Raw genomic sequence first — 15,679 nt, 5'->3', positions numbered from 1 at the left:
TATTATATATGCGCTTTCGCCACGCAATCCATATGAATTTCACCCAGGAGACAACTGATGTTCAAGGATATATTTCCAATGGTAATGATACCATACAATTTCAATGACACAACCACGGAGATTTTCCCCGAGCAATCAACAATACACAATCATCACCAATTCCCAGTTCACAATCAATTCCCTATGATTAAGATGGCCATCTTATACATGTGTGTCCCGGTGAGTACTCACGACACCCTTTTGGTCTCGGTCCCGCACAATGTCTCTGGGCCCCTCCTGACCAAGATGATGGTCGCCGTCGCCGCACTCGGGCGGTTGAACGAACCCCGGGTGGACGTTTTTCCACCGGGCAGGTATCGTACCAGGCACCGTGGCTGCAGCCCCTCGTGGCCACGCGAAGCGGATACGGTAGAGCAAGCCAAACCCCACGCCGCTTGCAAGGCGCGTTAGGCCCCAACGTGCGACCCGCACGCGTCTGTTTGGACGGTGCCACGAACGATGCCAGACGCGGGGTCGATGCACGGCCCCACGTCAACTTGACGTCTCCACCGGGCAGGTACACGTCCCGGTAATTCCTCTCGCCAGACAGGCTTCGGAACGCCGCTTTTCCACGCAGCGCAAGGTCGATCCCACCTTTTGTCGGAGCGGGGCGAGGAAGAATACTACTCGTCCCTTTTCCTCGTGTCTTTTCCTCTTCCGTTTCCGGTCACTTCCGTTTCCGGCCACTTGTTCAGAAGAGCTCCTGACCCTCCAATCACAACAACCCTTAATATACTACACACGGATAAGCAAAGACCTGAATGGTAATCCACATACATTCACATAAATATGTAACAATAGTCCTTAGGGTCTTCATGGTGTTAATGGGTCTCTCAGGGTTGTAAGGTTTTGAAAGGGTCTTGGTGGTCATTAAGGATCTTAGGGTTAATGATGTGATGAAATAAGTTGTTAAATTGATGAAGATATGGTATTTGGAATTGAATGTATTATTACTCTCATTGTTAAAGTTCACGTCATAAAACAAAAACATCATCACTATCTTTGTATGACACTTCATTTTCATCATCAGATTAAAAGGGAAAATGTAATATTTGGAGAAAGGGGTCTTGGGAAGAAGAATATGGTGTACATTGACCAAATTTTCCACCTTTGCACTCATATTGTTTCTCTTTTTGTTATTACCTAATCAGATTTCACAGGTGACAGCATACCTGAACCAACACAGAACATCCGCAACATCATCAAGGAGTATCATGGACGCAACCCCCAGCCCGGCAACCGACCAGAGGAACCAAAGTGAGCCGCAAGTCTGAGCTGGTGCAACTCTCAAACAGTTAGTTTAACTGAACGGAACAATCATCCATGTGAAGAACAATCAAACCAAAGTGCAAACTTGAGTGATGATTGATTGTCTTTGCTGTTTTCTTACTTTGCTTAGAGTCCTAAATTCAGGGACTTGAACTCCACTCTGACTTGCATCGCCTTCTTTTTACTACCCATGACTCTAATTAAGACTGAAAAGGCCGAAGACTTGGCGGCACTCCGTACCTAACGTAAACCCTAAGATTTGAGTCTTGCAGCCTGCTACTCCATCGAATCGTTTTCACCCCTCATCCCAAATTGGGCTAAGGGGTATTGTCGTCACGGGCGTCGTCCGGGCGTCCGTCAACTTTTGGTTTCTGTCAATTTCAAGGAGAACGGCTTGTCCTATTAAATCCATTTTTGCAGTGTGTGTTGGGGTTGGGTAGAGGAAGGGTCCTTTCGAAAATGGGCGCGCTGCGATTTTCAATATGGCCGCCACGGCAGCCATCTTGAAATTGGTTTCCATCAATTTCGAGCAGAATGGCTTGTCCGGTTAAATTCATTTTTGCAGTGTGTGTTGGGGTTGAGTAGAGGAAGGTTCCTTTTGAAAATGGGCGCGCTGCGATTTTCAATATGGCCGCCACGGCAGCCATCTTGAAATTGGTTTCCATCAATTTCGAGCAGAATGGCTTGTCCGGTTAAATTCGTTTTTGCAGTGTGTGTTGGGGTTGAGTAGAGGAAGGTTCCTTTTGAAAATGGGCGCGCTGCGATTTTCAATATGGCCGCCACGGCAGCCATCTTGAAATTGGTTTCCATCAATTTCGAGCAGAATGGCTTGTCCGGTTAAATTCATTTTTGCAGTGTGTGTTGGGGTTGAGTAGAGAAAGGTTCCTTTTGAAAATGGGCACGCTGCGATTTTCAATATGGCCGCCATGGCAGCCATCTTGAAATTGATTTCCACCATGCATGGGCTGAGGGGTTACGCCCGTTTTGCGGTGCTATTTATTGTAGTTGTTACCCTGCGCTCGCAAAGCGAAAAGCGGGGTTAAGCATTCAGATACGTACGTGTGCCGTACGTGTGCCGTGTGCCATACGTGTCTGCATTTTAAAAATTCAATTTCTCAGCAACCGTTGGTCCGATTGACACGAAAGTTTACCATAGAAGCGCCTCCACCTGTATAATATTTTTATTCATAATTATGACGTCATAGGTCACTTGGTACGGCCGCCATCTTGGAAAAACATTACACCTCTATATCTCCCAAACCTCTCAATGGAAAAAATTGAAACATGGCTCATTGTCAAGTACTCACCATGGGGAATAAGATATGTTGATAGTGATGTCATCGCTCCCTTAATTATGACGTCATAATTCGACAAGTACAAGGCTTGATCTGATCAGTATGAATAAAACAAAAATTCCTCCGCAACTGTTAGAGCGATGGACACGATATTTTCAGTATATATGTGCAGCTCCTCCTGCAGAATTTTTTAAATGATAATTATAACGTCATAGGTCACGTGGTACAGACGCCATCTTGGAAAAAATCGAAAAAAGTTGCACCTCCATATCTCCGAAATCGCTCCATGGAAATAATTGAAACATGGCTCATTGTCAAGTACTCCCCTTGGGGAATAAGATATGTTAATGATGATGTCATCGGTGCCTTCATGATGACGTCATAATTCGACAAGTACAACACTTATCCGATCATTGTGAATTTTTTTTTTCTCAGCAAGTGTTGGTCTGATGGGCACGAAATTTTCACTATAGGAACGCCTCCTCATGTAGAATATTTTAATGACAATCATGACGTCATAGGTCATGTGGTACAGGCGCCATCTTGGAAAAACCGAAAAATGTTGCACCTCTATATCTCCAAAACCGCGGCATGGAAAAATTTTGAAACATGGCTCATTGTAAAGAACTCCATATGGGGAATAGGTGTTGTTAACGATGACGTCATTGGTGCCATAATTATGACGTCATAATTCGACAGGGACAACGCTTAGTCTGATCAGTTTGAAATGTATTGAGCGTGATCTATGCAACAATTATATTAGAGAATATAAATTTATGATGTCATCGCTCACGTGGTCTGGCAGCCATATTGGATCAAAGAAAAAAAATGTTCAAAAACAGAAGAGTTGGCTCGCAACAAGTTGACTGCGCAGGGTAAGTATTCTATGAATACCATTTAGTTGGTTAAGGTGGTTGGCTTGAGATCTTAAGGTCATGGTTCAAGCCCGTGCCACACCGTTGAATTAACACCAGCTGGGTTGACTCAGCCTGTTATCCTTCTGAGACGACGACCATCTAACTTCAATGATTAATCTGTAGCTACCTTAGTATTTTTTTTGTTAAATATTTTAGTGACTTAGATATGGAATTGAGACTTCTCGACTCGAATGAAGACATCTTGATTCAGGCTTAGACTCAACTTGCCAGGATTTGATGACATTATTGGTGTCGAAGTAAGCAAATTGTTCTCGATTTTTACACAAATGTCCAAATATAAATTGACTGTGGGAATTCCTTTTGTAGAACAGCACAAATTCGAGCATTTCCTCGGCCTTCGGATCCTCACGACCAGGCCATGGCCATCCTACAGGGTCAGCAGAAAACCTCTGACATTTGGTCCAACCCAACAAGCACCAGGAAGGTGTGCTATCTCGAACAGTTAATGATAATGGAACATTACCTTGACAAACATACAGGTAGCTTTTCCATGCAGTTTGCTGAATTGAATTTCTCACCCTGTTCAGCCACCCACTCAAGGGAAGCCAGGACCTCTGGTGACCACTTCTGCCATTGAGCGCAGCCACGAGACCATTGCTAGAGTGAAACCTGTTGGCATATCTAGCCATCCTGATTTCACCAAGATGCCACACACATCCTCAAGTTTTGTCCCAGCCACATGCAGACGGAAGCAGGCATCATCGGTTCGCTTTGTTGAAGGTGATGTCACATTCGATTTTTTTAGTGGGACAAGCAAATAACTTTTTTAGGTTTTAATTTATGTTTACCTTCCCTCCTCTTTCTCCCATTTGTGTATCAATGTAACTTCCATGCTATATTGCTATATCCTCCAAATTGGTACCTCATCACCATTTTAGTTCCATAGTTTCGCCCAATAGTTTTATCACACCATCCCATTGTTTCGGACAAACATTTCTCACAAACACCAAAGGTAGATGTAGGTTGTGTTTTCACACCTGTCTGTCTGTTTGGCTGTGAAGAGTGAGGATATCTCAAAAAGTTATTGATGGATTCAGATGAAATTTGGTGGACAAGAACGAGGACGAAATGATTAGATTTTGGTGAAAATCCGAATCCGGATACGTGAGTTTTTTAAATTTTAAGTATTTCTTCACCATTGAGAGATAGGGCCCAAATGATATACTGTATATCATGATATTTCACAACGTTGTGGACGGATTATAACAAGACTATGTGGATGAGATGCTTAAGTGACAATAATAAGCCGATTCGATTTTGGTTCAGGTCCGAATCCAGATCTGGCCTATCAGTGGGATACAAAACGTAATCAGTTCAGCCTGGCGGAGGTGTGCGCTCTACCGAGTGCTGTTTTAGTTACCCTCGCCAAAGGAGAGGGTATTGCATTTGGGTCCGTTTGTCTGTTTGTCTCTCTCTGTCTGTTTGTCCGCGCAGAACGTGAGTGTGCTTTTCTCTGCAACAGTTGGTCCAATTGCCAATACATTTTCACAATAGGAGCGTCTCCTCCTGTAGAATTTTTTGAATGAGAATTATGACGTCATACATCACGTGGTACGACATCTTGGAAAAAAAACGAAAAACTTTGCACCTCTATATAAAAAAATCAGGTAGCTTATAGCTTATATAAAATGTCGAACAATAGAAAAGAAGGAACATTCAAAAAATATCGTGTGCATGCTGGACTACCCTTGTGTACTGAGGAGGAACCAAGTAATGCTATAGAAAAGTTCATATAAAGGGGTGCCTTTTTTTTGTTATATATCATAGCAAAAAAAAAAAAAAAAATTGAATTATTTAAAAAATTAAAAAAATTAAAATTAAAAATAATTAATAAATAATATAATTATAATTTATATTATAATTTATATTTATATTATAATTATAATTTAATTAAATAATTATAATTATAATAATAAAAATAAGAAATAATAAAAATAATTAAAAAAAAAAAGTATAATTCAAAATTCCTCTCCAAAATACCTCTCGCCACATAATTCAAAACACATCATGCACTGTAAAACGTGAGGAAACATCATACTGATATACATCATCATACTGGAAAACGTGAGGAAACATCATACTGATATACATCATCATACTGGAAAACGTGAGGACAGGAATACTGAACTGTAAAGAGTGGTATTCGTAATACCCTCTTCTACCTGTAGATGGCGCTACATGATGCACATTTACATGGAGAATTTGCGTCCACCCCGCTCTTCCCACCCCACAAGCCCACAAGCAAAGATAAAAACATATTTATACACTACTTGGGTTCATGCTGATACTATGTAGCAAATCTGGATGCAATCTGCCCAGAACTGTAGGAGGAGTAGCGCGCCAAATAACCAAACACACAAACATCAGTCCGTGAATTATAATAAGGATAGTGTGAGGTTGGTGTGAGATTGGAGAATGATGGGTGAATCCATTTGTGGCACTGTTGCATATTTGATGGATGTGTGCCTTCTGGTTACGTGTCTGTTACATTTGGGGCAGATGTAAATAGGCCTACTACTGTTTTGCTGTATGTCTCCGGCTAGTAAGAGGAGCAGGAAGCCAGCGAACCCTTTCTCCGGCTTCAAAAACAGAAATAAACTAGAACGCCACTCAGTAGAGAGCATACCTCCGCCTGGTTGGTGATATCACTCAATGGTGAAGAATCACTTAGAAAAATTAAATAATTCTCATATCCGCATCGATATTCAGATCTTCACCAAAATCGAATCGAATCTTCCTTGTCAGACATCCAACCGGTCCACCAAGTTTCGTCCAAATCCGTCCACAACCTTTTGAGATATCCCGCTATGTATCGTTTTGGCCCTATCTCCCAATGGTGAACGCATTAAAAATTATAGTCGCCGGATCCGAATCCGGATCTTCACCAAAATCTAATCATTTCGTCCTTGTCACATACGCTACATCTCTGCCAAATTTCGTCCGAATCCGTCCACGACTTTTTGAGATATTTTGTTCGCAAACAAACAAACAAATGGACAAACAGACAGGGGTGAAAACATAACCTCCATCCACCTTTGGTGGCGAAGGTAAAGAAGGAAATGGGGGAGTAGTTTCTCTGGTGGAGTGAGGGGGTGGCCATTTGCGGCCAGCAAATGGGTCAATAGTCTGAAGACTGGGGAAGTTGGAGGTGGTTTGCAGTGTGGAGGTTGTCCTTGTCAGGCATTGCTCTTTCGCTGGTAGTCCCACAGTGAACTTGTTTCCTCCACCAGGACAAGAAGGATATGTGTGACTGAGTACTACATTTGGTATTAAAGAGAGAAAAATGGCTTCAATTTTTTTAAACAAAAATTCCATGTATCCTGTCTTCACAGATGTTGAACGTGGAACTCCTTCAGTGGAACCAGCGAAGCCCAAAAAACTGCTTACACCTCTTCACGGGAAGCGCCCAGGCGCTGCCTATTGCTATCAAGGTGTTCCCTGGAAGTTAGTGATCAGGAAGGAGGTGAGAATGATATCGAGTTCAGGGTAGGATTCATTCACCAGCTGAGTAGTTTTCAATCTGGGTTAATTTACCAAATGGGTGATGTTACGACTGCTCCTCAACAAAATCTTCAACAATGTTCTAAAGTCTGCCCTGGGTGCATCCGTTGGCATACTTCCATTGGACTCATTCAGTTTACGCATGTTACGTCATTCACATGGCATCCCACTTTTGAAACCTTCTTTATCAGGCTGAGTGAGTCACTGCTCCATATCGTACTCGCTGTCTGATTTTTCACTCTGGTCAACAATCATTGTTTATATTGAGCAACACCATCACCCTGTTGTTTAAAAGAGTCTGCAGTATACTTGCGCAACTTGGACATGGAATTGCATCGAAACGATGGAATACACATGGTAGGCAGCTTGGAGCTGCATGAGCAAGATTTTATGGAAGTTTTCTGGAAAAGCAAGTTTCTATACCTGGCCAATGCAAGTTGTTTGGAAGATTGTGCTCTCCTTGTGCGCAATTGGACCAAATATGCCTTTGAACATTTTATGATTTTGTGTTTCCACCACAGTTCGGTTCTTCAACTCGACTAGGTCTGTACGTACCACTGAGTTTAAATTTGTCCAGCGTGACCTCGTTAGTCATCTGTTTTTCACGTTTCTTCATTCTTGTTGGTCTAGACCCTTTTAACACCTGGCTGGACACAACCTGGTCAACAGGCTGGCTCCTCTTTGTGTGGCCTTCACATGCAACCAATGTGAAGCTAAAGGACATCATCTCCAGAGCATTTTGATTTGAGCTGATCTGATTTTAAAGAAATGACTGACTTGTCTCACAGCGAGTACATGTGAAGGTTATTTTTATTTATTTCTTTTTGTTCCTGTGACTTCCTGAATGGACATTTAATTGGCAGAATGGTTTTCTGTCTTCATCTCTCAAGGATGTACTTTTTTGAGAAGGGTTTCCATCCTGTATTACATCCTGGTATTGCACACCTAAATCATGCAGCAAGTATGAATAATTGGAAACATAAATTGATTTTTTTTTTTTTTGCTGTTTTTCATCTTTACTATTTTTGCAGGTATTTTACCCCAAGCAGAGTTTCAATCATCCAGCAGTTCTCAACTTGCTATTCATGCAGGTAAGCAAAATAACTTAGACAAAGTTGTGGATCATACGGCATTGCCGTACATTTCAATGTTTTGTTGCCATGGTATCCTTGAGGTCATGTTATTATCAGCGAGAGCAGAAGTGCAGAAAACAAAATGGCCAGTTTATCATATGTATACCTCATGGGGGTCACCTTTTTCTTGTGGGCCGGTGGCAGCAGTACCTGACCCCACATCCCATTATACACTTTATAGCGGCCTTTGGTGACCTCAAAACGGACATCAAGGCCAACGTGTGGTAGCTTCAAACCTTGCCCAGATTCTGAAGTATGGTACCTCCACATAAAATGTTGGGCCTCCATGTGCTATGGTTCACCATGAAAGCATAACGTACTGGTACAAAAAACAAACGCACAAACAAACACTTGAAAATATATAGATGTGTATCTAGTATATGTAAAAGCCAGTTCGTTTTTGGACCATGTATGTGTGGATGGACTGCCGACGCCCCTTTGGTTGGATGGCTCTGCCGACTCCGCCCACAATTGCAACATCAAAAAAAAAACATACACCCGCCATTTTATGAAGCTGCACAGGCCGCAGGCCTTGTGTCAGTCCATGGCCCAATGCAAAAGGAATTATCCCAGGTATATAACCACAATGTATTGTATATGCACATAAACCGTATGCACGTTTTTGCTTCTTGTACTGTATGTACCCCAGGTTATTTTTATTATTTTAGGGAGCGACAACGGTCTGTGACCGATACACCCCCTAAATAAAGAGATTAGCGAATTGTGTAATAAACGAAGGTTTTTGCATGTAATTTTGGTTTTAGCCTGAGTTTTCAGGGCTGATTAGTGTAAAAATACACTAATCCCTGCCACAGCCATCGTGGCAGGCCTTTCTGCTCATATTTATACAATATATATATATATATATATGACTGTGGTGAGCATATATGTTTGATCATGATGTCATCCAAGAACAGAACCATTTGGGTGATTGTAGTATCTTCAATTGCTCCCATAGATTGTGCATGACACGTTTGATGAGAAATGTCCGCGAGTAAGTCCAGAAGAGCGTGACAAGATGAAAGGCTTGCTCGGTAAGTTTGTTCATTGTTAAACAGATGGACAGAAGTAGAGTATCTCGATATTGTTGAAAATGTTGTTCACCACGTGTCAAATGCCATTCAAATTTTGTTTTTAAATTGAACAATTATTTGTGGAACTTTACACATTAGTTGACGAAATATAGATGGCCTTCATGAATAGAATCTGGATTGCCATTTCCCCTTTGATGTTCCCCAGAAACTGTGGGATCAAATCCAGAAGTGTGTGATGATGAGAGGCTGAAGAAGCGCATCGTCATGGCAGCTCGGGATAACTGGTCTTGCTACTTCTGCCGTTTCTTCCCTGCCACGGTGAAACACTGTTTGATATTTATTTATTTATTTTATCTGAAACCTCGGCTCATGGAGGAGCTATAAATGATGGAGAGGCAGAGGCTCACAGACTGACAGATGATCATTGAGGAACAGGGAGACAAAGACGTCGGACATTAGTGAATGAATGACAGAAAGGAAAAAGGTCGTAGAGGATTTAAATGAGACGGGGAGGGTAGTGGATTTCCACGAGAGTAGAGGAGAACAGAGGTAGGTATGAGAGAGAGCATGAGGTGACATGGGGCAGCACTTTGGAAAAAAGTAGAGGAAGGGACATCAGAAAACAGAAACCTGTCCCCAGTCAACGCAGGGAGTTGATAACCATTCCAAATCTCATTCCCTGATTATTCGATTCCATAAGTTTATCTGAACCAAATTTCTGAGATGGCTGCGCCAGTCAAACTTGAAATGCAGGTGATATGCTAAAGAGACCAATTTGAGTTGTGCGACTTCCAGATACACAGAACTTTGACTTGGGTTTCCTCCAAAGAGCGCTCCCATTGAGTTGTTATTTCATCGGGACAAGACGTTGCTGTTTTCAACACGTGGAGCGCATGCCAAGCACTTAGTTAACTCTGTAGCAAATTGAAAAACGTTATCACCTCTTACTGTCAACTCTGGCTAGAAAATGTCAGTCTGCAGTATCAGCTTCCTTGTATATTTCTTTGTACAGTATTTTGAAACAAGTTATGGATTTTCAGCAAGGTAATGTTCTTACATTTCTGTAGTGCTTCATGTACAGTCACGTGAAAAAGTAAGTACACCCCATGTAAAGTTTTGACTTTTTCAACATATTTCAACATACAGCTATTTGATCTTCATTTCAACAATATTGACAGATAAAGGTGATATAATATAACAAATATCATGAAACATTTACATTTTGTAGTTCATTGTATAATTTAAATAAACATAAATGCAAATTTCACATGTGGAAAAAGTAAGTACACCCCTACATTTATCACTACTTCAAATACCTAAAATTAGAATCAGGTGCACCAGCTCAGGTGCAAATGATTAGAACATCGTGAGAGAGGATCTTGGAGGAACCTGTCTTATTTAAACCTCAGACATTTAGTTTGGTTTGCTCTTTGTTGTTGAAGTGTGCGGCGTCACCATGCCTAGATCAAAAGAGCTCTCTGAGGCCTTCAGAAAGAAGGTTATAGATGCCTACGAGTCTGGGAAGGGATTTAAAAAGATCTCCAAACAATTTGAAATCAATCATGCGACTGTCCGGAAGATCATCTACAAGTGGAGAAGATTCCAAACAACTGCCAACTTGTTCAGGCCAGGCCGCCCCAGCAAGTTCAGCCCGAGAGCAGACCACAAGATGCTGAAAGAAGTCTCTAAGAACCCCAGAATGTCATAATGGGACCTACAGGTCGTTCTTGCCACTGTTGATGTCAAAGTGCACGAGTCTACCATTAGAAAAGGGTGCACAAATTTGATCTACATGGGAGGTGTGCCAGGAGGAAACCTTTGCTGTCCAGAAAGAACATCAGGGCAAGACTAAAGTTTGCCAATGAACACCTAGGCAAAGACCAGCACTTCTGGAACAATGTGCTCTGGACAGATGAGTCAAAGGTAGAGCTACTTGGCCACAGTACCAGAAGACATGTTTGGCGAAAACCAAAGACAGCATTTGACCACAAGAACCTGATACCAACTGTAAAGCATGGTGGTGGAAACATGGTTTTGGGCAGCTTTGCTGCATCAGGGCCTGGGCAGCTCACCATCATAGAATCCTCTATGAATTCTTCATTGTACCAGAGGGTGCTTGAGGATAATGTGAGGCCATCTGTCGGAAAGTTGAAGTTCAACCGAAGGTGGGCCTTGCAACATGACAATGACCCTAAACATACCAGTAAATCCACCAAGGAATGGCTGAAAAGAAAGAAATGGAGGGTTCTGGAATGGCCAAGTCAAAGCCCGGATCTAAATCCCATCGAGATGTTGTGGGGGGATTTGAAACGAGCTGTGCATGCAAGAAACCCCTCAAACATCGCACAGCTGAAAGAATTCTGCATGGAGGAGTGGGCAAAAATTTCTCCCAGTCGATGTCAGAGACTGGTAGACAGTTATAAGAAACGCCTACTTGAGGTTCTTTCTGCCAAAGGGGGCAATACCACCTATTGGCGCCAAGGGTGTACTTACTTTTTCCACATGCGAAATTTGCATTTATGTTTATTTAAATTATACAATGAACTACAAAATGCAAATGTTTCATGATATTTGTTATATTATATCACCTTTATCTATCAATTTTGTTGAAATAAAGATCAAATAGCTGTATGTTGAAATATGTTGAAAAAGTCAAAACTTTACATGGGGTGTACTTACTTTTTCACGTGACTGTATGTCTTGTCTTACGATTGAGCATTCGATACTGGGCATGACTGAAGAAAAACATGTCCAACATCTAACGGATTTCTTCACTTGTTAGTCCCCTACCTGTTTCACCGGATGGGACCGTAGGTTTGCTCTCCATCTGTCCTACCTGTGGTTTTCCAGACTTTCCGCCCTTACCCTTTAACATGTTCAACTGAAACATGGTACATGGCTTTATGATGATAAGTTGCACAACAAGTTTGAGTTTCGAGACGTTTCATCAACCTTTAAAATTCGCTGTGGCTTTACTGCGCAAAATATTGGGACCGGTAGGGGACATGCATTGCAACGCAATTCTCCCTCTTGTTTTATTTTCCTTTGGAGTCCAACAATGAGTTTAAAATGTCATATGTGCACACGAATGCCATTTCTAGTTGAAGTACATATACGTACCAAACAAAAGTTTTTTTTAATTCTGTATGGTTTTTTTGTGTGTTGTCAAAACATGGAAGCTAACGTAGTAATGATTCAGTTCCCTCGTAACAAATCTGCACACTTTAATCTTCCAGACAGAGGAGATGAAATATTCCATTAAGCTGTTTCTTTGATGAACATCCCTGTTTTGTGCCTCACCAATGTTTGTGCTTTAATCGGGGCAGGGAAGCGTTGGGTCGGAAGTTGACTGGCTCGGGGTGTCCCACAAGGGCATCAAGTTACTCGCTTCAACGAAAGCTGGAGAGCACTCCTACCTGCGTGTCCTGCACAGCTACAGGTAAATATAGTCCCCAACAAATTATATATCCATTTGCTTTTTTCTCGATCAAAACCCAGAGAGGGATGCACCAGTCATACTGGAGATCTGATAAAGAGATGAGATTGAGTTGTTCATTCTGTCTGTTCTTCTCTGCAACTTCCAGCTACACAGATCTTCAACTTGTGGGTCTCCCAGAGAGGGCTGCCATCCAGTTGGTCTTTCATCAGGACAAGCTATTGCTCTTTTCACCACGTGCAGCACATGCCAAGCACCTTATCGATTACTTCCTTTCTGAGTTGAAAAAGGTGGCATCCTTGTGAATTTTTTTCTTCCACATCGTCTAAGGTTCATGGATGAGCTAGCACATATCGCAACTCTGGAAAGGGCAATATGAAACATTTATATACTTTTTACATTAATTACAAAGGCTTTAGGATATGATGAACAAATCATCACAGTGGCAGGGATTTGAACCTGGGACCTGAGCATTATGAGTTGTGCTCATATGGGAATGCCAGGGTGCATTGTGAATGTTGCAGGGTGCATTGTGAATGTTGCAGGGTGAATTGTGAATGTTGCAGGGTGAATTGTGAATGATGCAGGGTGCATTGTTGATGTTGCAGGGTGCATTGTTAATGTTGCAGGGTGCATTGTGAATGTTGCAGGGTGCATTGCGAATGTTGCAGGGTACATTGTTAATGTTGCAGGGTGCATTGTTAATGTTTCAGGGTGCATTGTGAATGTTGCAGGGTGCATTGTTAATGGTGCAGGGTGCATAGTGAATGTTTCAAGGTACATTGTAAATGTTGCAGGTTGCATTGTTAATGATGCAGGTGCATTGTTAATGATGCAGGGTGCATTGTTAATGTTGCAGGGTGCATTGCTAATGTTGCAGGGTGCATTGCTAATGTTGCAGGATGCATTGCTAATGTTGCAGGGTGCATTGTTAATGATGCAGGGTGCATTGTGAATGATGCAGGTGCATCGTTAATGATGCAGGGTGCATTGTTAATGATGCAAGGTGCATTGTGAATGTTGTAGAGTCTTATATGGATTTAGTGGTTGTCGTGCATATTTTCTGTATGCTGCGAGGTTGATGAATATTACCAGCCACAATTTATCAAATCTGTTAGAAAGATCTCAACTATTCTGCATTCCTAAGTATTCTGCATTCCTAAGTATTCTGCATACCCTCTTCATTTAGGCTCGCCCACCAAATGTTGATCTTTGCTTCTTTCAGGACTCACAGTACGTAGTTGCCATCCGTAGCTACTCCACGAGTGACAGTAGCCTCCTACGATTCCACAAAGGAGATCTGATCAAACTCCTACCCATGGATGGACTCGAACCAGGCATGTCTTTCTCTCCATTTAATTTTCCACCTTTCTTTCTGAATATTTTTTCTTTGTTGTTTTGTTTTTTTGCATCAGGTGAAGGTGAATTTGTTTGCTCTTCAGTTGGAGGAAAATTAAGAACCAAAAGTCTAGTTGTATTAGAGTATTTCTAAGGGTCACAAAATTATTTGACAATTAATTTAAAGAAATCGATGCACTGACGATGGAGAAGTTGGTTAGGGTTATGGACAGGAGGAGAAAAACAGGTAATAGATAGACAATTGAGAATGTGATGAAATTGGGATGCAGGAATACAGGTAGCACAATGAGGTAATAGAATATGTTGAGGGGCACGCAAACAGAAAAGGCAGAAAGACACAGAATGCCAGAGCTGGGCAGAGGGGAAAGGTCAACAACAAGAGAAAAGATGATGGATAGGTGTGGGAGACGACATGAAATGCTGATGGCACCCACATTAAAGGTACCCACCAGTCAACCAGAGTAGAGATCAAGATTGGCTTGAATCGGGGAGGAAATTGCAGAGACAAAAAACAAATGTGAAATTTTCAATTTCAGACAGTATGGTACTTGGATGCAGTTAAGATAATTATAGGGAGAATTACCTGGGAAATACATTTTCTGTCTATATTGATGTCTCTTAGACCTGGAGGGATTTTTTTGTGCCCCAATACTCGAATGACCACTTGCCCTTCTTACTGTGGCATGCTCAGGATCTTCTTCTTTCATAAGCAATACTAGGCTGCTGCAGGGTAGCATCATTGACTGAGGTGCAATGCCCTCTTCTGGTTTGGGCAGCAATTTGGATTTTTTCCAGGGTGCCGGGTTCAGCTTACTTACTCTTTGCAATTAGGGACACCATGGGATATTTATCGTCCACCAACTAATGCCAGCAGACAAGACGCCAGTTTAATGTCCATCCAAGGGACGACACAAACATTGATGAATTACCCTGCTTATGAAACACCGGTACCGTAAAATGGGGGTGAATAGGGACAGCAAGGTGAATAGGGACAGCAAGGTGAATAGGGACAAACTGAAAAAAAGTTCGGAAACCTTTTTCGCTGAAAATTGATAACCACTGATTTGTTGATATTTGGGTTGAAAGTGTTCTCTTGTTTTTTTTTAAAGCAACTTATAGTCCCTATTAACCCCATATATTGGTTAAATAGGAATAAATAGGATTTTTATGGCTGTCCCTATTCACCCCGTTTTACGGGTGAATAGGGACAATCACTAATACAAAAAAATAATAATCAAGAAACAATCCTGAGTTTCCAACTTATTGCTAAATTGATAGCTCCGATGGATGCACATCATATGCACCCATAATATAAACCACGGTGCCAATGAAAAAAATATGGGATAAAAAGTTTCTCCAAACTGTCCCGATTTCTTGATTATTATTTTTTTGTATTAGTGACTGTCTCTATTCACCCGTAAAACGGGGTGAATAGGGACAGCCATAAAAATCCTATTTATTCCTATTTGACCCATATATGGGGTTAATAGGGACTATAAGTTGCTTTTTAAAAAAACAAGAGAACATTTTCAACCCAAATATCAACAAATCAGTGGTTATCAATTTTCAGCGAAAACAGTTTCTGAACTTTTTTTCAGTTTGTGTCCTTATTCACCTTGCTGTCCCTATTCCCCCCATTTTTACGGTATGACTGGGTCAGGATTCGAGCCCCGGA

General features: G+C 41.6%; 1 protein-coding gene across 1 annotated transcript in view; it reads left to right on the top strand.

Moving 5' to 3' along the window:
- MYO15A (myosin XVA) overlaps window positions 1–15,679 on the top strand; it is a 184,715-nt gene that overhangs the window by 106,720 nt on the left and 62,316 nt on the right. The window contains exons 29-38 of the mRNA XM_078785176.1: window positions 1,191–1,296; window positions 3,848–3,965; window positions 4,069–4,261; window positions 6,874–7,004; window positions 8,074–8,133; window positions 9,134–9,209; window positions 9,415–9,527; window positions 12,536–12,648; window positions 12,794–12,935; window positions 13,871–13,982. Of these exons, the coding sequence (XP_078641302.1) occupies window positions 1,191–1,296; window positions 3,848–3,965; window positions 4,069–4,261; window positions 6,874–7,004; window positions 8,074–8,133; window positions 9,134–9,209; window positions 9,415–9,527; window positions 12,536–12,648; window positions 12,794–12,935; window positions 13,871–13,982 (1,164 nt within the window). The remainder of the gene's footprint in view (window positions 1–1,190; window positions 1,297–3,847; window positions 3,966–4,068; window positions 4,262–6,873; window positions 7,005–8,073; window positions 8,134–9,133; window positions 9,210–9,414; window positions 9,528–12,535; window positions 12,649–12,793; window positions 12,936–13,870; window positions 13,983–15,679) is intronic.

The sequence above is a fragment of the Myxine glutinosa genome, chromosome 10 (assembly GCF_964187855.1).
Source record: "Myxine glutinosa chromosome 10, kmMyxGlut1.1, whole genome shotgun sequence".
In the NCBI taxonomy this organism is placed as follows: domain Eukaryota; kingdom Metazoa; phylum Chordata; class Myxini; order Myxiniformes; family Myxinidae; genus Myxine; species Myxine glutinosa.
Note: the sequence above shows the minus strand (reverse complement) of the source record. Positions and strands in the feature narration are given on the sequence as shown.